At 40.8% G+C, this 26,757-nt stretch overlaps 1 protein-coding gene across 1 annotated transcript in view; it reads left to right on the top strand.

Annotated features, from left to right (window-relative positions):
- Window positions 1-25,346, top strand: part of LOC106588241 (sodium/hydrogen exchanger 3) — a 58,250-nt gene extending 32,904 nt beyond the window's left edge. Inside the window, exons 9-15 of the mRNA XM_014177059.2 lie at window positions 6,237-6,307; window positions 6,460-6,589; window positions 6,870-7,021; window positions 14,636-14,756; window positions 14,861-15,034; window positions 15,135-15,189; window positions 25,058-25,346. Coding sequence (XP_014032534.1) covers window positions 6,237-6,307; window positions 6,460-6,589; window positions 6,870-7,021; window positions 14,636-14,756; window positions 14,861-15,034; window positions 15,135-15,189; window positions 25,058-25,236 — 882 coding nt within the window. The 3' untranslated portion in view covers window positions 25,237-25,346. The remainder of the gene's footprint in view (window positions 1-6,236; window positions 6,308-6,459; window positions 6,590-6,869; window positions 7,022-14,635; window positions 14,757-14,860; window positions 15,035-15,134; window positions 15,190-25,057) is intronic.
- Window positions 25,347-26,757: the final 1,411 nt, after the last annotated feature.

Below are 26,757 nucleotides of genomic sequence, written 5' to 3'. Positions count from 1 at the left end.
GCAGACTTTAAAGCACATTCGTGATGAAATACTCTTTGTAAGATAGCACATTCGTGATGAAATACTCTTTGTAAGCTAGTACAGTCGTGATGAAAAAGTCTTTGTGAGATAGCACACATGGTGTAATATTCTTATAGTATAATTACACACTGGTGGTAATTGGCATTTGAATGTACACTGCTTTTGAATTAAATAGCTCCCTCTTAAGAACAGCCAGCCCAGAAGGTCTCTAGGGAAGTGGTGACACAACAAACAAACATTTATATGACAAAGAAAATTGTACTAATCTGCCCGCTAAGGCAACCCCAAATCATTTGCCTGGATACCAGAATCATTTGCCAGGGTACACAGAAAAACCTCAAACCTACCTATCGGGACACAAACTAACTCAACAGTAAGAATAGCGCGCGCTACAAAAACTCTGAAAAATAAAAACATAATTATAACCCTGGCTCATTTACACAATAGCAGTATCAAACATTTTATATTTTAGTAGCCCTTTCCTGCAGTCAAATGACCTAGTGGCCTCATGGGTGGAATGTGATTTAATATTTTTCATAATTTCATTAATAAACATTTTTGTAATATTGCAGTCTTTTGTGATGTATATTATCAAGTTTAATATTGGGATGCAAACTCAAAATTGAAAACATTTCAACTTTTGTTTAAGCCCATAACCATGGTATACACCATGAGGTGTATACTTTGGTTTCAAAGTAATTTGTTTAAGACTACCAAGAAACACTCTGTGATCCTGATTTAGCCCACTGCAGTAAAAGGTTAAATAAACAGCATCATTAAATAGACTTGATTCACATTACAATGTTAAAAGTGAATACCATTAAAATGAATGAGCTATACCTGTCTCCCAGCTCATACACTCACTATCGTCTTCCAAGCCGCTTCTCCAAATTAGAAAAATATGAGGGAATGTGAAATGGGAGTGGGTTGTCTCGCTTTCTCTGCCATCTCTGCTGGCACAACCCACAGCCCACGGGTATGTTTTTCCCTAGATAAAACAGTCACAAAGTCAAAATTGGCTATATTGTGGCGTTAGCGGACCCACTCCTTAGCTAGCTGACAGATTAGAAGAACGAGGAGACTGTAGCTCAAGTTGAACCGGTGAACCAGGTTTTAATTCCCTCAAAATACAGACTAAAAGAGGGTTAGAAGGGTTGCCCAAAACAAATGCATCTGGCTGTCAAATAACTCAGAGGAGATGTTATTGTGTCCCATTCAGCTTCTCAGACACCCTCAACCCCCCAAAACTAGGGGCAACTCCTCCCCCATACTTTCCCCATGAGCCCCCCACATGACATTTGGTATTTTATGATGGCGCTAGAGCAGTGTTATTCACTATTTTTTGTAAGGGGTCCACTTTGGGTTGAGACAGATTTTTAATTTGTTGTAGTTTTTCTTCCAATATTATCAATTATCAATTGAGAGCAAATTCAGAGCAATAGAGCACATGCAATTGATTTGATGTACAACACATCACAAATACAGTGGTTCTTCCTTTAAAAGTCACGAGCTTATGTCACGACCGTTAGTGGTAGATGGTGGCATTCTGTTATTGCACCACACTATCACAAGGGGGAGTTAGAATACTGATCTATCGGTAGTCTAAACTGTGGCACAAATGTACTATCTTTTTGTAAATTAATGGAGGTGTTTTCAGTCTGAGAGTCTCTCTTCCCTTGCACTAGAGTCCAGCATCAGGTAACAAAAAAAAAAATGTTGGTGGTCCTGGAGTTAAGAGAGATCTTGAGAAAATACAATGCGGGATTTATACTTGACATGTGGACTGACGATTTTCAATAAAATAGGCACGGTGGGCTTTTGGTTTCTCTCCCACAAAAAACAGAAATAAATAATTCTAAATAACAAACTGGCTTTATCTACAAATAAGTAAGAATGTCTCACCCCATGTTCAAGAATGGCCTTTTCCCCTTTATTCAGATTACAACAGCTCACTTTTGGTTATTTGAAAACAAAATAATCTCCAAAATATCAAGCCATAGAATGTTGGTTGCAATTTCAGTTTAAACCACCAGAAAAGACAGAACAAATAATACAACAAATAATGTGGTTAAACTCAAATATACTAATTGGTCAAAAGATATATCAATTGGAACCTTTATCAAGTGGAAGGGGGGAAAGTAAGGAACTTTTCTGTCAGCCCTGCATTAAAGACCAAAATTGGTTAAAGAAAATTGTGATAAATATATAATACCAGTTTAATTTAAGGACCAAAATATTGACAACTGTGCCATATAGATTGTAAGATAGTTGAAGAAATTTTCGATGTACCGATTCCATGGCACATGAATTGACGTGCAATGTTCCGTTTATTATAACCTACTGCAGGTCTAAATCCTATGGGTTTAACCTTCTGAATTAATGATTATATTGAAGATAGGAGCCGCCTCTTAATGAGTTCCGAGAGCCGATCTGTTATCCAACGATTATTATTTTCCCTGCATTATAATTATATAAAGCCCCTTAGATATTCTGTGTTTTTATTTACAGTAGTGATGGACACTTGGAGGCATTTTGTTTTTCACAAGCGTAGCAGGCTGTGAATTCTGCAAACAACGTTTCCAGGATGGGCTATTAGCAGAACAATAGACTCTTCAACCTTTACAAAGGATAGTCTAATAGCTCGTCTACTGTAGGTGTGAGAAAACAATCCCCCCAATTTACAATGTATTAAGTACTCTGTTTTACATTCCTAACTCCAAACCTCATGCAACTGCAAAATGTCGGATCAAGCATATATACTGTACAGTATTTATGTTTTTCTTAATAAAATAATGATAAAAATACTCTTTCAAAATGTAGATGTTTATTTCAACTATCAGCAGGACAATAGGGAATAAATATCACTGAATGACAGAGCATGGGGACTGGTCTTGATAAATCAATCAGATTTTTATTTGGAAATGTTTGGATTATTTTGCTCTTCACTTGCAGTCACTTAGTAGCTTAGGCCTACTCCCGACCGGTCACGTTGTACAGCATCATATTTTCCAAACTGAAACCCTTAATTAAATCGCTTTAGCCGTGATGGTAAAATGAATCAAGGCTCCCTTTATTATTTAGTTTTATAACTAAAATGCTTGACTGTATTTAAAGACATGGATGACTTGTATGCTGTGTGATGACATGCACAAATTAATGAGTGATTGATTGATGTTCTGTATATTTAAGTAGGCCTTTATGCCAATAAGTAAGTTACGCTAAAACAGCTACAGTAACAAATCGCATTTTAATTTTCTTGGAATAGAAACACGTACAGTGCCATATGTACCTAACGGAAACCTTTAGGCCTACAGTACATCGGTTACAGTAAGAAATGCATTTTCGTTTTCTTGGAGTAGAAATATGTTTTACAGGGCCATATTTTCCTGACGGAAACCCTTAGGCCTACAAAAACCCTTAGGCCTATTCTTGGAATAGAAAACCCTTTTTTCTCCCCAATTGGTAGTTAGTCTTATCTCATCGCTGCAACTCCTGTATGGACTCGGGAGAGGCGAAGGTCGAGAGCAATGTGTCATCCGAAACACGACCCAACCAAGCCGCACTGCTTCTTGACACAATGCCCGCTTAACCCGGAAGCCATCCACAAAAAAATGTGTAGGAAGAAACACTGTACAACTGGTGACCATGACAATGTGCATGCGCCCGGCCTGCCACAGGAGTCGCTAGAGCGCAATGGGACAAGGACATCCCTGCCGGCCTAATCCACCCCAAACACAGGACGAGGCTGGGCCAATTTTTCGCCGCCCCATGAGTCTCCCGGTTGTGGCCGGGTGCGACAGAGCCTGGACTCGAACCAGGATCTCTAGTGGCACAGCTAGCAACTGCTATGCAGTGCCTTGGACCACTGCGCCACTCGGGAGGCAAGGCTCCCTTTGACTCTTAGGCCTACAGCTCCATGTCATTTCAAAATTATGTCATGGCTTTAGAAGATTCTGTTAGTCTAATTGACATCATTTGAGTTAATTGGAGGTGTACCTGTGGATGTATTTCAAGGCCAACCTTCAAACTCAGTGCCTCTTTGCTTGACATCATGGGAAAATCAAAAGAAAATCAGCCAAGACCTCAGAATATTTATTGTAGACCTCCAAAAGTCTGGATCATCCTTGGGAGCAATTTCCAAACGCCTGATTGTACCACGTTCATCTGTACAAACAATAGTATGCAAGTATAAACACCATGGGACCACGCAGCCATCATACCGCTCAGGAAGGAGACGCATTCTGTCTCCTAGAGATGAACGTACTTTGGTGCGAAAAGTGCAAATAAATCCCAGAACAACAGCAAAGGACCTTGTGAAGATGCTGGAGGAAACAGGTGCAAAAGTATCTATATCCACAGTAAAACGAGTCCTATATCGACATAACCTGAAAGGCCGCTCAGCAAGGAAGAAACCACTGCTCCAAAACCACCATAAAAAAGCCAGACTACGGTTTGCAACTGCACATGAAGACAAATATCCTACTTTTTGGAGAAATGTCCTCTGGTCTGATGAAACAAAAATAGAACTGTTTGGCCATAATTATTTTTGGGAAAAAAGGGGGAGGCTTGCAAGCCGAAGCACAACGTCCCAACCGTGAAGCATGGGGGTGGCAGCATCATGTTGTGGGGGTGCTTTGATGTAGGAGGGACTGGTGCACTTCACAAAATAGATAGTATCATGAGGAAGGAAAATTATGTGGATATATTGAAGCAACATCTCAAGACATCAGTCGGGAAGTTAAAGCTTGGTCACAAATGGGTCTTCCAAATGGACAATGACCACAGGCATACTTCCAAAGTTGTGGCAAAATGGCTTAAGGACAACAAAGTCAAGGTATTGGAGTGGCCATCACAAAGTCCTGACCTCAATCCCACAGAAAATGTGTGGGCAGAACTGAAAAAGTGTGTGCAAGCAAGGAGGCCTACAAACCTGCCTCAGTTACACCAGCTCTGTCAGGAGGAATGGGCCGAAAATTCACCCAACTTATTGTGGGAAGCTTGTGGAAGGCTACCAGAAACATTTGACCCAAGTTAAATCATTTAAAGGCAATGCTACCAAATACTAATTCAGTGTATGTGAACTTCTGACCCACTGGGAATGTGATGAAAGAAATAAAAGCTGAAATAAATCACTCAACTATTATTATAACATTTCACATTCTTAAAATAAAGTGGTGATCCTAACTGACCTAAGACAGGGAATTTTTACTAGGATTAAATGTCAAGAATTGTGAAAAACTGAGTTTAAATGTATTTGGCTAAGGTGTATGTAAACTTCCGACTTCAAATGTAAATAACGTGGCATAGAATTTTGCGGCAGCACGCAAGCTGTGCTGGAGTATGGCACAACTTTTAAAGGAAGAACCCCTATTTACACATACACCCATCAAATAGGCTTCATCACATGTATAAGACCCATACTAAGGTTTAACTCAGTAGTTCGATGAGCGAAAATGTCCCTTTTTGACTAAATTCATTCAAAATGTATAGTCTGTTGCTGTCCTTGTGAGGCAATCTAGGTGTGCATTGGTCAGTCTGTTTCTTTGTTTTTGATTCACAATGTTCATTGTGAATCACACATTTAGGGCGGCAGGGTAGCCTAGTGGTTAGAGCGTTGGACTAGTAACTGAAAAGTTGCAAGTTCAAATCCCTGAGCTGACAAGGTACAAATCTGTCGTTCTGCCCCTGAACAGGCAGTTAACCCACTGTTCCTAGGCCGTCATTGAAAATAAGAATTTGTTCTTAACTGACTTGCCTAGTTAAATAAAATTGTTGAAAATATTTCTTCACATGAATAAGTGCTGACAAAAAAGTGAGTCTGCCAGATCAGAGGCAGTAGGGATGACAACATGTTATATTGATAGGTGCCATAATTCTGTCCTGCTTGAGCATTCTAAATGTAACAAGTACTTTTGTGTGTCAGGGAAATGTAAAGAGTATAAAGTACATTATTTTCTTTAGGAATGTAGCAGAATAAAAGTAAAAGTTGTCAAAAATATAAATAGTAAAGTAAAGTACAGATACCCAACAAAAACTACTTCAATACGGTGGGGGGATGGAAGATTAAAGGTGTTTATCAAGGGCTGAGTGTCAGTTGCTAAACCCCTCTTTTGTAAAACATCAACCAGCTCATCTAACAGTGTTGAAAATGGTCAACCTAAATATAACCTTGACAAAATAAATCCATGAATCACCATTCCTTTTTATTTTTTCAGACCTTTGACCACATTCTTGTCGCCATAGAGGATATTTCTGGACAAATAGGACATAACTACATGAGGGACAAGTATGTGGACACTAACATCACATTATCAACTTCAATACGTTATTATCATATTCTGAGTATTATTTACATTTATTTATTACATACCATACCTTCAAAGATTAAATTGAACACTAAATTGTTTTGTTTTTACTCTCTTCTCGTATCCTTCTAAGGTGGAATAACTTTGAGGAAAGGTGGTTGTCCTGGCTCTTGATGACGCCCTCTGCCAGGAAGTCTTGTGACCACATATTCAACATCTTCCACAAACTTAACCTCAAGGATGCCATGAGCTATGTGAAAGAGGTAAGAGTGACTCACAAGGTTGGAGAAAGCCATGACAACTTAATACTACTGTAATTACGATGCTACACAATAGATGAACCAGCAGGATCACTGATTTACATTAACATTACAAAAAATATACTATTTTTGTTTATTTGTTACAGCAGGTGCATAAAAATGCTTGAGTTACAAAAAATGTTAAGAGCTAGTAACACAAGCATTTCACTGCTACCATCTGCTAATCTGTGTACGTGAACAATAAACTTTGATTTGATTAAGTATTTTTATCCCATCATCATAGGGTGAACGCAGAGGCTCATTGGCATTCATTCGGAATGAAACCAAGGTTGATGTGGATTTCTATAAGAAGTTTGGTGCCAACTTCTCAGAGATGATGCCTTACATCATGACGGAAAATATGGGATTGGATCATGTTCCAGTCTCCTCCATCTTGTAAGCAACATTGCCTGACAGTCCGCATCTCAATGGCAAACTATTCCATAGGGCTGAAAAGTAATGCACTATAGGTATTAGGGTGCCATTTGGGACGCAGCCTTATGCATGTCTAAACACATGCATCACTAGCTTGGGAAGGCGGAAATGTTTTTGGTATCTCAGATTGTTCTGGCAATTCTCACTTAGAAACTTAATTGAATGGAAGGACATTTGACATGGCCAACAAAAACAGGTTTAGGTTGAAGTAACCTTGGACAACCCTGGGGCAAAGTACAGGCAGGAATGGTGAAACTGCCATTGCGTGCCGCTTACTTACCCATTTTGCATGTTTAACTCAATCCCTCCTCAGAGCAACCTGCTGGAGCATGGTTTCCGTTGTCGTATTGTTTCAATACGGAAGGTAGACGTCTGTATTAGTCTGGCAAGAGTTCAATACAGAAGTACTGAGCGTATGATCTGTCACGGCGGCATCACCTTAGGAAAACACAAGCATGGTGTGTTCCAATGGTCCCATAGTCAACTTCCCATATTTGGCACCAATGTAGCGAACGGCGGGACTGGGAGGCCAGGCCGGATCGCTGGTGTGGGAAACAAACACCCTACGCAAGGCGCCCAATGGTGTCTATAGTTATAGCTAGCCGAACAGGTGAAAAGTGCCTGATGTGTCTAACAGTCTGGGAGCCAGTCTGCTTGGTGAAGAGAGCAAACGCACCCTTGCAGTTGCAAGTCGTCAGTGTAGTAAAATCCCTATATTGTAGGATAGGATGGAAATGATGTTGCAGGACAGTTTGATGGAAAACTAGTTACCAGCCTAAGGAGATTCTATATGAGCCTAGTGTATCCTTGATTGAACCTTTTAGGATGTGCTCCACACCCACATGAAAAAGACTATAGTATACTATAGTATTCTCTGTAGTGTTTTTGCTGACTTTACTGTAGTTTTTCCTGTAGTGTTGCGTACATGACCGTAGTATTTAAAGTTTACTATAGTATAAATATTGTAGTAAAAAAAACAACTAAAACTACTATAATAATGAGTAATGTTTTTGCAGACTGTAGTATACTACAGAATTTACTGTAGTATTTACTATAGTGTTTTTTTATCATTATATTTTACATAGCAGTGGGGGCTTTCTCCTTGAGGAAAACTACTGGACTGAACTGCTCTTTTCATAACCTGTAGGGAACACGATATATGGTCTATACTTGGCATGTAGGTTTCTCACTTAGGAGTGGCACAAATTGGGACATGGGGGAGGGAAATGGCCAAGGTAAATGCAAATAAATACTGTAGCATATACTATAGTAATTACTGCAGTGTTTTGCAGACTATAGTATTTTATAAACATTACTGTAGTATTTACAGTGCATGAGGAAAGTATTCAGAACCCTCAACTTTTTCCACATTTTGTTGCATTACAGCCTTATACTAAAATTGATCAAATCATTTTTCCCCCCTCATCAATCTACACACAATACCCCATTATGACTAAGCGAAAACAGTTTTTTTGAAACCAATCGGAATCCATGCTTCAAGATTGTTTTGATCACGCGAACTACGATATGTTCTGGGTAGCCTCGGAGACTGACATTGACGTATACACGGACACGGTGACTGAGCTCATCAGGAAGTGTATAGGGGATGTTGTTCCCAATGTGACTATTAAAATCTACCCAAACCAGAAACCGTGGATAGATGGCAGAATTCCCACTAAACTAAAAGTGCGAACCCTGGCAAGGTGACTGGGAATATGGTCGAATACCAACAGTGTAGTTAGTTATTCCCTCCGTAAGGCTATCAAACAGTCAAAACGTTAGTACAGAGACAAAGTGGAGTCGCAATTCAACGGCTCAGACACAAGACGTACGTGGCAGGGTCTACAGACAATCATGGATTACAAAGGGTAAACTAGCTACGTTGCGGACACCGACGTCTTTGCCCAGATAGCATCCCTAGCCGCGTCCTCAGAGCATGCGTAGACAAGCTGGCTGGAGTGTTTATGGCCATATTCAATCTCTCCCTATCCCAGTCTGCTGTCCCCACTTGCTTCAAGATGTCCACCATTGTTCCTGTACCCAAGAAAGAAATGGTAACTAAACTAAATGACTATCGCCCTGTAGCACTCACTTCTGTCATCATGAAGTAATTTGAGAGGCTAGTTAAAAGGATCATATCACCTCTACCTTACCTGCCACCCTAGACCCACTTCAATTTGCTTACCGCCCCAATAGATCCACAGACAATGCAATCGCCATTGCACTGCACACTGCCCTATCCCATCTGGACAAGAGGAATACCTATGTAAGAATGCTGTTCATTGACTATAGCTCAGCCTTCAACACCATAGTACCCTCCAAGCTCATCATCAAGCTCGGGGGCCCTGGGTCTGAACCCGGCCCTGTGCAACTGTGTCCTGGACTTCCTGACGGGCCGCCCCAGGTGGTGAAGGTAGGAAACAACACCTCCACTTCATTGATCCTCAACACTTCGGCCCTACAAGGGTGCATGCTCTCCTGTACTCCCTGTTCACCCATGACTGCGTGGCCACACACGTCTCCAACTCAATCATCAAGTTTGCAGACGACACAACCACAGTAGGCTGGATTACCAACAATGACGAGACAGCCTACAGGGAGGAGGTGAGGGCCCTGGCGGAGTGGTGCCAGGAAAATTAACATCACCCTCAACGTCAACAAAACGAAGGAGCTGATCGTGTACTTCAGGAAAAAGCAGAGGGAGCACGACCCTATCCACGTTGACGGGACCACAGTGAAGGTGGAAAGCTTCAAGTTCCTCGGTGTACACATCACTGACTATCTGAAATGGTCCACCCACACAGACAATGTGGTGAAGAAAGCGCAAATAGCGAAAATTTGGTTTGGCCCCTAAGACCCTCACAAACTTTTACAGATGCACAATTGAGATTATCCTGTCAGGCTGTGTCCCCGCCTGGTACAGCAACTGCACAGCCCGCAACCGCAGGACTTTCCAGAGAGTGGTGCGGGCTTCCCAACGCATCAACGGGTGCATCCTGTTTCCATGGATCATCCTTGAGATGTTTCTAGAACTTGGAGTCCACCTGTGGTATATTCAATTGATTGGACATGATTTGGAAAGGCAGACACCTGTCTATATAAGGTCCCACACTTGACAGTGCATGTCAGAGCAAAAACCAAGCCATGAGCTCGACAGCATTTTCCGTAGAGCTCCGAGACAGGATTGTGTCGAGGCACAGATCTGGGGAACGGTACCAAAAAATATCTGCAGCATTGAAGGTCCCCAAGAACACATTGGCCTCCATCATTCTTAAATGGAAAGAAGTTTAGAACCACCAACACTCTTCCTAGAGCAGGCCACCCGGCCAAACTGGGCAATAGGGGGAGAAGGGCTTTGGTCAGGGAGGTAACCAAGAACCCGACAGAGCTCCAGAGTTCCTCTTTGGAGATGGGAGAACCTTGCAAAAGGACAACCATCTCTGAAGTACTCCACCAATCAGGCTTTTATGGTAGTGGCCAGATAGAAGCCACTCCTCTGTAAAAAGGCACATGACAGCCCGCTTGGAGTTTTCCAAAAGGAACCCAAAGGACTCAAATGAGAAACAAGATTATCTGGTCTGATGAAGCCAAGACTGAAATCTTTGGCTTGAATGCCAAGCGTCACATCTGGAAGAAACCTGGCACCATCCCTACAGTGAAGCATGGTGGTGGCAGCATCATAAACCTGTTTTTGCTTTGTCATTATGGGGTATTTTGTGTAGATTGATGAGGGGGAAAAAATCCATTTAAGAATAAGGCTGTAACGTAACAAAATGTGGAAAAAGTCAAGTCGTCTGAATACTTTCCGAATGCACTGTATGTATACCTGTCTCTCAGCTCATACACTAATGTAAGGGAGTGTGTACACTTATTACTATGAAATTATTAAATGGGGCACCACTTGGTATTATTCAAACTATAAAATAGTTACAATTACATCTACAGTTAACTTGTAATTTGAAGGTAATTAAGTTCTGAAAATGACAAGGCAATGCATTCTTGGAGACAGTAAATATTATACAAAAACAAAGAAGACTTATTTAGTAATAACCAGGGTGAAGCAATGGATATACTGAATGAATGAATCATGGAGATTGTTAGGGCAAATGATGTACTAATACAGGCTACAGAATCAGTCACAAACAGCTAATGGGGATTAGAGGGACTAAATTCAAACCGTTATTCTTGATATTTCAGAATGAAACAAGGCAGGGATTATAGGAAAAATGTACTTTCAGAGGCCTGTGTCCCATCTAGCTATTTTAAGATGAATGCACTAAGTCGCTCTGGATAAGAGAGTCTGCTAAATGACTAAAATGTAAAATTATAGGAGAAATACAGATAGTAATAATAAAGTAACAGATACACGTTCACATTCAAATCAGGGAAAAGATACGTGAAATTGCGCTGGACACTCTTATGTGTATATATTGTCTGGAACTAGGTCCTGTGTGGCTCAGTTGGTAGAGCATGGTGTTTGCAATGCCAGGGTTGTGGGTTCGATTCCCATGGGCGACCAGTACGGAGAAAAAATGTATGAAATGTATGCATTCACTACTGTAAGTCGCTCTGGATGTAAAAAAAAAACCTAATGGTTTTCAGAGAACTCTCCAAAGCAAAGGATTTCAGAAGTCCAGTACTTATCCACAGTTATTTTTAATCTTCATCGGGTCCCAGCTGATTCCCTCTCTGGCACTTTGGTTCAAACCTGCCACCCTTGTTGCTGATAGGATAATCTTTGATGTAGATTACAGGTGTGAGATGAGCAAAAGAGGGGAAGGACGATTGCTGTGGGTGGTCCCCCTCTTCCTTTGTTCTCTGGCCACTGAATAGAGGTCCTTGTGTATTCTCATTTTGGTTTATGTCTGGCGTGGATGTGTTAATTCGAATCTCCTCTACACTAACAACCCGGCTTCCAAACGGCTTCTCCCAAAAACAGCATAGAAGACAGCACTGCAACACAAACCATTGTTTTACATGGCTGTGTTTTACTTTAGCAAGCAGGAAAACATTTACAGAACAAGAAACAAAAAGTTAGCTTACCAAACGTAAGACGAACTGCCACAACAAAAGCCCACGGGTAGTGATGGAATGATTGAGCTCTGACACTCCAATGCAATTTTCAAAGCACTACTGATTTGACACAACGTGCCAATGATTGTATCAAAGTAACAATACCACGTGAAGACGATTGAAGCCTCAGACGTCACATTACCACCTGACAGGTGTTGAACTAGTAACCAAGCGCACCGACCTCTGCTGGAACCTCTTTGTTTTAATCTAGGTATTATTTTACCTGCTTAGTAGTTGGAAAGAACTCAGGGTGTAGAACCACATGGCAGAGGAATCTATCTTGAAATCGTAGCACACTAGTATCGAATCTTAAGTTTTTTTATTTTTCAAACATTGATTGTAAATTAAACAGCTCTAGTAGTTGTTATTGGTAATTATCAAATTATGGATCTAAAGTTTTTTTTATATTTAAAAAAGTGACTTAAAAGTTTAATTCAAACCCAAAGCAAAGTTGATAAGGTCATGTGACCTTATCAACATACAAAGCTTTACTTGATCCTCAATGGATCCCGCTGTGACTTCCCAAAAATGTACCTCTGCTGGACACTACATGGGTTGTTATAGACAGTTTAGATATTCTCTCCTACATCTTACCTGACAGGTGGGTCAGCCTGTAAAGCAGTGGTGAGTTTCTCATCTTGTGGAGACACAGGATAAAATCCCTGTATTTGTATATATATTTTTCATACATATTCTTTGAAACACTGGCTACATTGAATTTCTAACTTTTAATTGACAAGTTCAACATCCTAAATCATGCAATGGAGCCACCGTATTTTTTAAATTTACATATTTTTTTTTTTACTATGTTGCTCGTTTAACAGCATCGATGGTATAGTCACAGATAGTTTCAAAGTAACGTTACCATGTGATCAATGATGTCTGAAGTTTTGTTTGATCACATGCTTTTTTTTACTGTATTTTGCAAAATGCGAGATCCCACATATGTTGCCAGTGCTTTCTTGATGCCAAGTTGCTTTCAAACCCCGACCTCTACTGGACATATTTACCAATTTAGTTAGATTTTTATCATCACTGCCCACGGGTATGGACAAGGAGTGTGCACCCTCCCTTGTCATCCGTGGCAGAACCACAAGCTCGCTAGTCAAGAGTTCTGTCTCGCTAACTTATTCTCAAATCTCACTTCCTCTTACATCAGCCACTAGGTGCCTGCCACTGACTACAACTTACACCTAGCCTATCAGAGGGCATGGTGGAGGAATTATAACATTGCTTACCTACCTGAACATTGCTTACCTACCTGTGCTTACACCTGTCGAATCGATTCAGATTTCCACAAATGCTTAGGGTTTAGGTGTCGATTTGGGATTGGGCCTGACACTACAAAGTTTGGGACTTTGTACAATGTGTAGGTCAGGGCCCGGTTTCCCATTAGTAATGGAACTTAAGGCTTATGAGTGTTTTAAAGTGTTTTAAAGATGTGTCTTTCCTACAACAGCCGATGATAAAACATGCATTAACCAAAACACCACGCAGAGAGAACGTTCGTTAAGTGTGTCGTTGAGGCATGTGTCAATACTGAAAGGATGGAAAGAAAGGTGGTGCTGCTCTCGGATCAGCTTTATCCAGTCAAATCTGACCTTAACATTAGAATTATTCCACAATACTGACGACGGATCAGCTCCTAGAAAGATATCATCTATGGCTGCAATTATTGAGGTGGCTTATTCTAATGCTTACACTAATATAATGCACTAAATTAAGACTTGGCACATAATTGTGCATGGAATATATTGAGGCAAAAATTACAAACCTATTTTAGCAAAAAAATACAACTCAGTTGAATGAACAATTTATTTCAATATTGAATTATATAGGCCTATGTAGCCTATACTGTAGGCTATTTATCTTTTAATGCATTCATCTCGGTTTTCATTTGAGGAGTCTTTTCATCCTTTGCTTGTTTGTAACAATTGCAACGACATTGGCAACTTTGTATTTGTAGTCAACTTCGTTGTGAAGTTATCGCCATCACAGAGAGACAGATAAACGTCTTGATTCAATGTTTAGTGGAGATCTTCTGTGTATAAAGTGCCGTGGTATGGAAAAAGTACATTTAACAGTGCACTTAATTGTTCCACGAGTGGTCTGAGGCAGTCAGTAAATAACAAGCATTTTAAAATGTTGGTAATTTAGCAGATGCTCTTATCCAGAGCGACTTACAGGAGCAATTAGGGTTAAGTGCCTTGCTCAAGGGCACATCGACCGATTTTTCACCCAGTTGGCTCGGGGTTTCGAAACAGTGACCTTTCGGTTACTGGCCCAATACTCTAAACCACTAGGCTACCTGCCAAGTGCAACTTTAGTAACAATGGTTTTGGGAAACAACTCAGAGATTTAATGATGCTCCTACGAGGGTTCTAACGATGAACTTAGCCTTAAGATGCTTTTGGGAAACTGGGCCCAAATACGTTTTCAGAGTCTGCCCTCCAGTGGCCAGCAAATTACCAACAGTGGACATTTATGTTTCTTCCCTTCTAGATGGGACAGTATGCCCTCTGTCTGCCTGGACATGCATGAGCAGGACCTGAAGATGAGGGAGTCAGAGGACTTTAATGCACACCATCTACTGCAGCTGCACTTGTACAGAGGCAAGAAACAGGTATTGCTTAGTCGAAGATAATTAGACCCCCCCAACAAAATCTCAGGATGCGCTAAAAAACAATCTGTTTTTTACCCTCTTCCTCTCATTACTTTACCTAACAGCACAGACACAGGTACAGTCGGAAGCACCACGAAGTCAACAAGGACAAGAATGAGGTGCAAGAGATCTTCCAGAGAACCATGAGGAGCCGTCTAGAGTCCTTCAAGTCAGACAAAATGGTTGTCACTCCACCCAAGAAGATAACCAATCATCTAAAGAAAGACCAGCCACAAAAGGTCAGGGATGACCACACTTTTTCTCCTTCCCCCTTGTCTTCATAACCTCTTGGAGGCAATGTGATAATATGTACAATATGTTGTGTATTTCATTTTTTAGATGCCAAACGGAAAATCCACAGATAACAGTAAAAGGCATGCTTATGGGGATGAAGGTACTTCTTTGCTCTTTTCTTTTCACTTCTCTTTTGAATAATATAAGAGGCTTGAGAGAAGGGGTGTTCTTGAATTATGGTGGTGTGTTTTGAGATTTTCTTGGGGTACCTATTCTAAATCAACTACAGTGCCCTCAGAAAGTATTCATACCCCTTAACCTGTTGGGGATAGGGGGCAGTATTTGCACGGCCGGATAAAAAATGTACCCGATTTAATCTGGTTACTACTCCTGCCCAGTAACTAGAATATGCATATAATTATTGGCTTTGGATAGAAAACACCCTAAAGTTTCTAAAACTGTTTGAATGGTGTCTGTGAGTATAACAGAACTCATATGGCAGGCAAAAACCTGAGAAGATTTCATGCAGGAAGTGGCCTGTCTGACAAGGTGTTGTTGTTCTTGCCTCTGTTTATTGAAGAGTCGGGATCTTAGCTGTAACGTGACACTTCCTACGGCTCCAATAGGCTCTCAGAGCCCGGGAAAAAGCTGAACGATGTCGAGGCAGCCCCAGGCTGAAACACATAATCGCCTTTGCCAAGTGGCCGATCAGAGGACAAAGGAATTAGGCGCGTGCCCGAGTCGACCCAGTGATATATTTTCTTTCGGCTGTTTACCTAATTGCAGATTCCCGGTCGGAATATTATCGCTTTTTTACGAGAAAAATGGCATAAAAATTGATTTTAAACAGCGGTTGACATGCTTCGAAGTACGGTAATGAAATATTTAGAAATCTTTTGTCACGAAATGCGCCGTGCGCGTGACCCTTATTTACCATTCGGATAGTGTCTAGAACGCACGAACAAAACGCCGCTGTTGGAACATAACTATGGATTATTTTGGACCAAACCAACATTTGTTATTGAAGTAGAAGTCCTGGGAGTGCATTCTAACGAAGACAGGAAAGGTAATCAAACTTTTCTAATAGTAAATCTGATTTTGGTGAAGGCTAAACTTGCTGGGTGTCTAAATAGCTAGCCCTGTGATGCCGGGCTATTTACTGAGAATATTGCAAAATGTGCTTTCACCGAAAAGCTATTATAAAATCGGACATATCGAGTGCATAGAGGAGTTCTGTATCTATAATTCTTAAAATAATTGTTATGCTTTTTGTGAACGTTTATCGTGAGTAATTTAGTAAATTGTTAGTAAATTCGCCGGAAGTTTGCGGGGGGTATGCTAGTTCTGAACGTCACATGCTAATGTAAAAAGCTGGTTTTTGATATAAATATGAACTTGATTGAACAAAACATGCATGTATTGTATAACATAATGTCCTAGGTGTGTCATCTGATGAAGATCATCAAAGGTTAGTGCTGCATTTAGCTGTCTTCTGGGTTTTTGTGACATTATATGCTAGCTTGAAAAATGGGTGTCTGATTATTTCTGGCTGGGTACTCTGCTGACATAATCTAATGTTTTGCTTTCGTTGTAAAGCCTTTTTGAAATCGGACAGTGTGGTTAGATTAACGAGAGTCTTGTCTTTAAATAGCTGTAAAATAGTCATATGTTTGAGAAATTGAAGTAATAGCATTTCTAAGGTATTTGAAAATCGCGCCACAGGATTCAACTGGCTGTTACGTAGGTGGGACGAATTCGTCCCGCCGGTCCTAGAGAGGTTAACTTATACCACATTTTGTTTTATTACTGGCAAGTGGCTTCACTGACATTTTCAACCTCTCCCTGACCGAGTCTGTAATATCTACATGTTTCATGCAGACCACCATAGTCCCTGTGCCCAAGAAAGCGAAGGTAACCTGCCTAAATGACAACCGCCCATAGCACTCACATCGGTAGCCATGAAGTGCTTTGAAAGGCTGGTCATGGCTCACAACACCATCATCCCGGAAACACTAGACCTGCTCCAATTCGCATACCGCCCCAACAGATCCACAGATGACGCAATCTCAATCGCACTCCACACTGCCCTTTCCCACATGGACAAAAGGATCACCTATGTGAGAATGCTGTTCATTGGCTTTAGCTCAGCATTCAACACCATAGCACCCACTAAGGACCCTGGGACAAAACAACCTCCTCTGCAACTGGATCCTGGACTTCCTGACAACAACACATCTGACTCACTGATCCTCAACACTGGGGCCCATCAGGGGTGCATGCTTAGTCCCCTCCTATACTCCCTGTTCACCCAGAACTGCGTGGCCAAGCAGTGCCAGGACAACAATTTCTCCATCAACGTGAGCAAGACAAAGAAGCTGATCGTGGACTAGAGGAAAAGGAGGGCTGAACACGCCCCCATTCACATCAATGGGGCTGTAGTGGAGCAGGTTGAGAGCTTCAAGTTCCTTGGTGTCCACATCACCAACAAACTATCATGGTCCAAACACACCAAGACAGTCGTGAAGAGGATACGACAACACCTTTCCCCCCTCAGGAGACTGAAACGAATTGGCATGGGTCCTCAGATCCTCAAAAAGTTATACAGCTGCACCGGTCTTGAGAAACCTGACCGGTTGCACCACCGCCTGGTATGGCAACTGCTTGGTATCCGACCATAAGGCGCTAGAGAGGGTAGTGCATACGGCCCAGTACATCACTGGGGCCAAGCTTCCTGCCATACAGGACCTACAGTTGCAGTCGGAAGTTCACATACACCTTAGCCAACTACATTTAAACTCAGTTTTAAACAATTCCTGACATTTAATCCTAGTAAAAATTCCCTCTCTTAAGCTTGTTAGGATCACCACTTTATTTTAAGAATGTGAAATGTCAGAATAATAGTAGAGAGAATTATTTATTTCAGCTTTTATTTCTTTCATCACATTCCCAGTGGGTCAGAAGTTTACATACACTCAATTAATATTTGGTAGCATTGCCTTTAAATTGTTTAACTTCGGTCAAACATTTTCGGTAGCCTTCCACAAGCTTCCCACAATAAGTTGGGTGAAGTTTGGCCCATTCCTCCTGACAGAGCTGGAGTAACTGAGTCAGGTTTGTAGGCCTCCTTACTTGTACACGCCTTTTCAGGTCTGCCCACAAATGTTCTATAAAATGGAGGTCAGGGCTTTGTGATGGCCACTCCAATACCTTGACTTTGTTGTCCTTAAGCCATTTTGCCACAACTTTGGAAGTGTGCTAGGGTTCATTGTCCATTAGGAAGACCCATTTGCGACCAATCTTTAACTTCCTGACTGATGTCTTGAGATGTTGCTTCAATATATCCACATAATTGTCCTACCTCATGATGCCATCTATTTTGTGAAGTGCAGCAAAGCACTCCCACAACATGGTGCTGCCAAACTCCAAACATAACGATGGTCATTATGGCCAAACAGTTCTATTTTTGTTTCATCAGACCAGAGGACATTTCTCAAAAAGTACGATTTTTGTCCCCATGTGCAGTTGCAAACCGTTTTATGGTGGTTTTGGAGCAGTGGCTTCTTCCTTGCTGAGCGGCCTTTCAGGTTGTCAGTATAGGACTCGTTTTACTGTGGATATAGATACTTTTGTACCCGTTTCCTCCAGCATCTTCACAAGGTCCTTTGCTGTTGTTCTGGGATTTATTTGCACTTTTCGCACCAAAGTGCGTTCATCTCTAAGAGACAGAACGCGTCTCCATCCTGAGCGGTATGACGGCTATGTGGTCCAATGGTGTTTATACTTAGGTACTATTGTTTGTACAAATGAACATAGTACCTTCAGGCATTTGGAAATTGCTCCCAAGGATGAATCAGATTTGTGGAAGTAAAAAAAAAAACATTCTGAGGTCTTGGCTGATTTCTTTTGATTTTCCCATGGGTAGACCTTGAAATAAATCCACAGGTACTCCTCCAACTGACTCAAATGATGTCAAATCAGCAAATCAGAAGCTTCTACAGCCATGACATCATTTTCTGGAATTTTCCAAGCTGTTTAAAGGCACAGTCAACTTAGTGTATGTAATATTGACCCACTGGAATTGTGATAGAGTGAATTATAAATGAAATAATCTGTCTGTAAACAATTGTTGGAAAAATTACTTGTGTCATGCACAAAGTAGACGTCCTAACCGACTTGCCAAAACTATAGTTTGTTAACATGACATTTGTGGAGTGGTTGAAAAATGAGTTTTAATGACACCCAACCTAAGTGTATGTAAACTTTCGACTTCAACTGTATGTACTAGGCGGTGTCAGAGGAAGGCCCCAAAAAATTGTCAAAGACTCCAGTCACCCAAGTCATAGACTGTTCTCTCTACTACCACACGGCAAGCGGTACCCAAGCGCGAAGTCTACAGTCGTGGCCAAAAGGTTTGAGAATGACACAAATATTAATTTTCAGAGTCTGCTGCCTTGGTGTCTTTAGATATTTTTGTCAGATGTTACTTTGGAATACTGAAGTATAATTACAAGCATTTCATAAGTGTCAAAGGCTTTTATTGACAATTACATGAAGTTGATGCAAAGAGTCAATATTTGCAGTGTTGACCCTTCTTTTTCAAGACCTCTGCAATCTGCCCTGGCATGCTGTCAATTAACTTCTGGGCCACATCCTGACTGATGGCAGCCCATTCTTGCATAATCAATGTTTGGAGTTTGTCAGAATTTGTGGGTTTTTGTTTGTCCACCCGCCTCTTGAGGATTGACCACAAGTTCTCAATGGGATTAAGGTCTGGGGAGTTTCCTGGCCATGGACCCAAAATATTTGTTTCCCGAGCCACTTAGTTATCACTTTTGTCTTATGGCAAGCTGCTCCATCATGCTGGAAAAGGCATTGTTCGTCGCCAAACTGTTCCTGGATGGTTGGGAGAAGTTGCTCTCAGAGGATGTGTTGGTACCATTCTTTATTCATGGCTGTGTTCTTAGGCAAAATTGTGAGTGAGCCCACTCCCTTAGCTGAGAAGCAACCCCACACATGAATGGTCTCAGGATGCTTTACTGTTGGCATGACACAGGACTGATGGTAGCGCTCACCTTGTCTTCTCCGGACAAGCTTTTTTCCGGATGCCCCAAACAATCGGAAAGGGGATTCATCAGAGAAAATGACTTTAGCCCAGTCCTCAGCAGTCCAATCCCTGTACCTTTTGCAGAATATCAGTCTGTCCCTGATGTTTTTCCAGGAGAGCAGTGGCTTCTTTGCTGCCCTTCTTGACACCAGGCCATCCTTCAAATGTCTACGCCTCACTATGCGTGCAGATGCACTCACACCTGCCTGCTGCCATTCCTGAGAAAGCTCTGTACTGGTGGTGCCCCGATCCCGCAGCTGAATCAACTTTAGGAGACGGTCCTAGCACTTGCTGGACTTTCTTGGGCGCCCTGAAGCCTTCTTCACAATAATTGAACCGCTCTCCTTGAAGTTCTTGATGATCCCATAAATGGTTGATTTAGGTACAATCTTATTGGCAGCAATATCCTTGCCTGTGAAGCCCTTTTTGTGCAAAGCAATAATGACGGCACGTGTTTCCTTGCAGGTAACCATTATTAACAGAGGAAGAACAATGATTCCGAGCACCACCCTCCTTTTGAAGCTTCCAGTCTGTTATTCGAACTCAATCAGCATGACAGAGTGATCTCCAGCCTTGTCCTCGTCAACACTCACCTGTATTGACGTGAGAATCACTGACATGATGTCAGCTGGTCCTTTTGTGGCAGGGCTGAAATGCAGTGGAAATGTTTTTTGGGGATTCAGTTCATTTGCATGGCAAAGAGGGACTTTGCAATTAATTGCAATTCATCTGATCACTTTTCATAACATTCTGGAGTATATGCAAATTGCGATCATACAAACTGAGGCAGCAGACTTTGTGAAAATGAATGTGTCATTCTCAAAACTTTTGGCCACGACTGTCGGTCCAAAAGACTCCTTAACAGCTTCTACCCCCAAGCCTTAAGACTACTGAACAATTAATCAAATGGCCAACCTGACCATTTACATTGACCCCCCCCATCTTATTTCTACACTACTTATACTCACTGTTTATGATCTATGCATGGTCACTTTACCCCCATCTACATGTATAGATTACCTCGACTAACCTGTACCCCCACACATTGACTCGGTACCGTACCCCATGTATATAGCCTCGTTAATATTTAATCATTTCTTCCCCCACAAATTCATATTCATTACATAAATAGGCCTCTTTAATTTTGTCTGGCTTGCGTTTTAAAATAAAATTGAATATTTTTTTGCTAATATAATTTAAAAAAAAAACACTTTGTATTCAGGACTTTAAGTTAATTGCTTTGCCATATGTTTTGCAGTATTACTTTAGTGCCTTGTTGCAAACATTATGCATGTTTTGGAATCATTTTACTCTGTACAGTCTTCCCTGTGGCTCAGTTGGTAGAGCATGGTGTTTGCAATGCCAGCATGGTGTGTGCAATGCCAGGGTTGTGGGTTCGATTCCCATGGGGGGCCAGTACAACATATATTTTTTTTAAATGCATGAAATGAAATGTATGCATTCACTACTGTAAGTTGCTCTGGATAAGAGTGTCTGCTAAATGACTAAAATGTAAATGTAACTGTTTTAAAGTCACAATCAGCCTCATGGTGGTTTCCTTCCTCTATGCCAACTGAGTTAGGAATGACGCCTGTATCTTTGTAGTGACTGGGTGTATTGATGCACCATCCAAAGTGTAATTAACAACTTCACCATGCTCAAAGGGATATTCAGTGTCTGCTTTATTTTTACCCATCTACTAATAGGTGCCCTTCTTCACGAGGCATTGGAAAACCTCCCTGGTCTTTGTGGTTGAACCTATTTGAAATTCAGTGTTCAACTGAGGAACCTTACAATTATCTTTATGTGTAGGGTACAGAGATGAGATAGTCATTCAAAAATCATGTCAAACACTATTATTGCACACAGAGTGAATCCATGAAACTTATGTGACTTGTTAAGCAAATGTTTTACTCCTGAACTTATTTAGGTTTGCCATATCAACGGGGTTGAATACTTATTGACTCAAGACATTTAAGCTTTTCATTTTAAATTAATTTGTAAAAATTTTGAAAAACATAATTCCACTTTGACATTGAGTTATTGTGTGTAACAAAATGTAGAAAAAGTCAAGGGGTGTGAATACTTTCTGAAGGCACTGTAATATGGCAGCTTAATTACTTTATTTACTACCGTTATAACATTGTGCCACCAGAGAGTAGTAAAACCAATGACGGTAACACCAATGACACATTTTTGGTAATTGAGGGTTTTCTTTAATGGCGGCCATGATTTATTAAAGCGCTATAATTAATAATTTTACTCATAATGTAATTTCCCTTATTTTAAATTGAGTAACACCAATGACACTTTATATTTATGTAGAAGTATTGCTTCCGTCCCTCTCCTTCCCTCGAACCAGGGACTCTTGCACACATCGACAACAGTCACAGATTTAAATGCTACTAGCACACACCGCTAACTAGCTAGCTATTACACACCAGTTAAACTCACCCAGGTCACGCCACCAATATAACAGCATTGCTACAGTCCCTTTTCTTTGCCCCAACCTGGGCTTGAACCAGGGATCATCTGCAAACATAGACACCAGTCACCCACAAGCATCGTTACCTATCGCTCCATAAAAGCCACGTCGCTTGCAGAGCAAGGGAATCAGCTATTTGAAGGTCTCAAAGCGAGTGGTCAACAATTGAAATGCCTCTAGCGTGCACTGCTATCTAGCTAACCATTTCACACCGGTTAAAATTAGACACCAAATTATCAATGCAATCCTCAATTTTAAAACATACTAAATGGTTGTGATTAGCTAGTACTTTTCTTTTCAATATAAACCCCTCCTAAGTTTAACTGGAGGGAATACTCAAGGTCCTTGTATGTCTTTGGAGTAATTTCCAAGGCGGTAACACCAATGACAAAACTTACTGACACATACAGTATTATATTTGTCATTTTTTTAAATTTATAAGTATTTTAACCTCTCTGGGCTAGGTGGCACCAAATCGTCCCACCTACGTAACAGCCAGTTGAATCCTGTGGCGCGATTTTCAAATACCTTAGAAATGCTATTACTTCAATTTCTCAAACATCTGACTATTTTACAGCTATTTAAAGACAAGACTCTCGTTAATCTAACCACACTGTCCGATTTCAAAAAGGCTTTACAACGAAAGCAAAACATTAGATTATGTCAGCAGAGTACCCAGCCAGAAATAATCAGACACCCATTTTTCAAGCTAGCATATAATGTCACATAAACCCAAACCACAGCTAAATGCAGCACTAACCTTTGATGATCTTCATCAGATGACAACCCTAGGACATTATGTTATACAATACATGCATGTTTTGTTCAATCAAGTTCATATTTATATCAAAAAACAGCTTTTTACATTAGCATGTGACGTTCAGAACTAGCATACTAGTTCCGGGGAATTTACTAACAATTTACTAAATTACTCACGATAAACGTTCACAAAAAGCATAACAATTATTTTAAGAATTATAGATACAGAACTCCTCTATGCACTCGATATGTCCGATTTTAAAATAGCCTTTTGGTGAAAGCACATTTTGCAATATTCTAAGTACATAGCCCAGCCATCACGGGCTAGCTATTTAGACACCCAGCAAGTTTAGCCTTCACCAAAATCAGATTTACTATAACAAAAATGTTATTACCTTTGGTGTTCTTCGTCAGAATGCACTCCCAGGACTTCTACTTCAATAACAAATGTTGGTTTGGTCCCAAATAATCCATCGTTATATCCAAACAGCGGCGTTTTGTTCGTGCGTTCTAGACACTATCCGAAATGGTAAATCAGGGTTACGAGCATGGCGCAATTCGTGACCAAAAAATTCTAAATATTCCATTACCGTATTTCGAAGCATGTCAACCGCTGTTTAAAATCAATTTTTATGCAATTTATCTCGTAAAAAAACGATAATATTCCGACCGGGAATCTGCGTTTCGGTAAATAGAGGGAAAAAAAGAAAGACGGGGGCGACCAGTGCACGCGCCTAAGCCCACTGTCCCCTGAGCGGCCACTTGACAAAGGCGATAATGTGTTTCAGCCTGGGGCTGGAATGACGACATTCAGCTTTTTCCCGGGCTCTGAGAGCCTATGGGAGCCGTGGGAAGTGTCACGTTACCGCAGAGATCCTTTGTTTTGGAAAGAGAAGTCAAAGAAAGCCAATAAATGGTCAGACAGGCCACTTCCTGTAAAGGAATCTCTCAGGTTTTTGCCTGCCATATGAGTTCTGTTATACTCACAGACACCATTCAAACAGTTTTAGAAACTTTAGGGTGTTTTCTATCCATATCTAATAAGTATATGCATATTCTAGTTACTGGGTAAGAGTAGTAACCAGATTAAATCGGGTACGTTTTTTATCCGGCAGTGTAAATACTGCCCCCTAGCCCTAAGAGGTTTTAATAGCCTTTGTTTTTATTGACCTATACAATGTATTCAATAATTTTGTTTACTTAGCATTCAAGATAGATCTCTAAATCCCCAAAACATGTCACTACAACTGTACTGGGTCCAGCCAATTTGCTTAACCTAAGTACTTCTAACATACTGTAAAATATTGTGTTTTATTATTAATGAACAGTTCAATATTAACAAAAGTGTAACTATATATTCATAATTTTAAACTTTTATGGTTGCAAGAGCGAGGGACGCAAATGCCACCACAATCCAAGACCTGCCAGGGGTAAAAAAGATGATTCTGATTACATTTGCTTTCTGTCATTCAGGTTTAGATACCTCTGCATAAATAAACATACCTTAAGTGTTTTCTGGTTGGCTGTTTCTGCCTTCAGATTTGGAATTTTCTGAGGGAGACAGTGCCTCTGGTTGCGAGGCTGCTGTCGGTTCATTCCCCATGAGAGCCTGTAGAGGTGGTAAGTCTTAACATCAACTCAGCCCTCTTTTAATTCATTGAAATCTCCTTCCTGGTCTAGCTGGAATCGTGAACCCAGCCTTCAATGCAGAGATGGACCCCATGCCACCAATGCAGCAGATTCCGCCATGGCTGGCTGAAACCGAGGTGGACAGCTGCGCCGTGCTCCCGTCTCAGAGTGCTCAGCTGAGACTGCCCTGGACACCTAGTGTTAGAAGTTCACCTAGGGGTCATGATTGAGGCTGTACCAAATGATTGATGTATTAGAATAATTGATTATGCTTATGTTGAATTAATAGAAGGGAAGGGGTTATAAGACCCCTCCCTCTTTACATGTATAGGGTCCTATACTACAGATTAACTATATATATATATATATATATATATATATATATATATATATATATATATATATATATATATACACACACATTATGAGGTTTTAATATTGTTCCACAGTTGTTTTCTAGTTCTCTCTCTCTTATAAAAAGAGACCCCTCTGAGAAATGTGTGACTGAGACAGAACTCTGCAGGGGAGTGAAGGAGATAAGACTAGTCAGACATTTCACTATAAATCAACTTGGACATTTACTGCTAAGCTTTTAGATAACACACTAAAAGCCTTGTAGGCATGGTTTTGGTCTCATGAGTAAAAGATAATGACGTAGGCAGTGACATTACGAGGGCTGGACTTCGGGTTTGATAAAATAACATGGGACCTTTTCTTTGATGCAGAACTTACTCGGAAACATGCGTGCTATGTTCCTGATTGTCAACTTCTGTCCGCAATGGCATTAAAGGTTTTTTAATTAAAGATAGTCATAATGCTAATTTCACCAATAAGCCAATGATTGACAAGGAACAGGAACAAACCCTAACACCAGCAACCTCTCTCTGGCTCCGGTGCACCTCATCACCCACTCCTTCCTGCTGGCTGACTCCCCTGTCACACAGGAGGACACCTCTGAGCCCCCACCATCACCTTCCACACAAGATGGACGGGGTCAGGGTACCCACATGTAACCCTTCCACAAACTGACCTTCTTTGACCCCTAACCCTGGGTCCAGGTCCTGACCCCAGTTGGCAAAGATCAAACTGCAAACATCAGACATGTTTTTGTGCTGTTCAGTTGTGTAATCAGCCTTGTATTCCAGACAAATCATCCCAGGTCCTGTCAACCTTGTGCTCTCCAAATAGGGCTTTGGGTTTTGCACAATTTACTGAACTATTCCCTATTCTTACTGTGTTTAGTTGTAGGTTAAGTTTTTCAAAGGAAAGGGGTCAGTACTGTATGCAACTCCATCGTAACTGATAAGAGAATGATCTAATAAAGGTAAATGAATCAATAAACCATGATGAATTATTAGTCATACAGCATGGTTAATGAATAATCAATGTAATGATCAATGTAGTGATCGATTAGTCCAGTGGCAAACTGGTATGCGACAGAGGTGGTGACGAGATTCAACGAACATTGAGAAACTCAGCTGCAAATAACAAGGTTAGTAAGCTTTATTCATACTTTTGGGGAATAGCACCTGTATGATTACATTAAATAAGGAATGAGTGATATACCTGTATGTCTGCATTGCATGATGAAATGAGTGAAGCACCTGTAGGTCTGCATTACATGATGAAATGAGTAATACACCTGTATGTCTGCATTGCATGATGGAATAAGGGATACAATTGGGTGTTGGCATTAAATGAGGAAACATTGATGTGAGTGAAAGGCAAAAGCGATTGATGTGAGAGTGAAA

This window comes from Salmo salar, chromosome ssa27 (assembly GCF_905237065.1).
Source record: "Salmo salar chromosome ssa27, Ssal_v3.1, whole genome shotgun sequence".
Lineage (NCBI taxonomy): Eukaryota > Metazoa > Chordata > Actinopteri > Salmoniformes > Salmonidae > Salmo > Salmo salar.
This window is presented reverse-complemented; position numbering and strand designations above follow the sequence as displayed.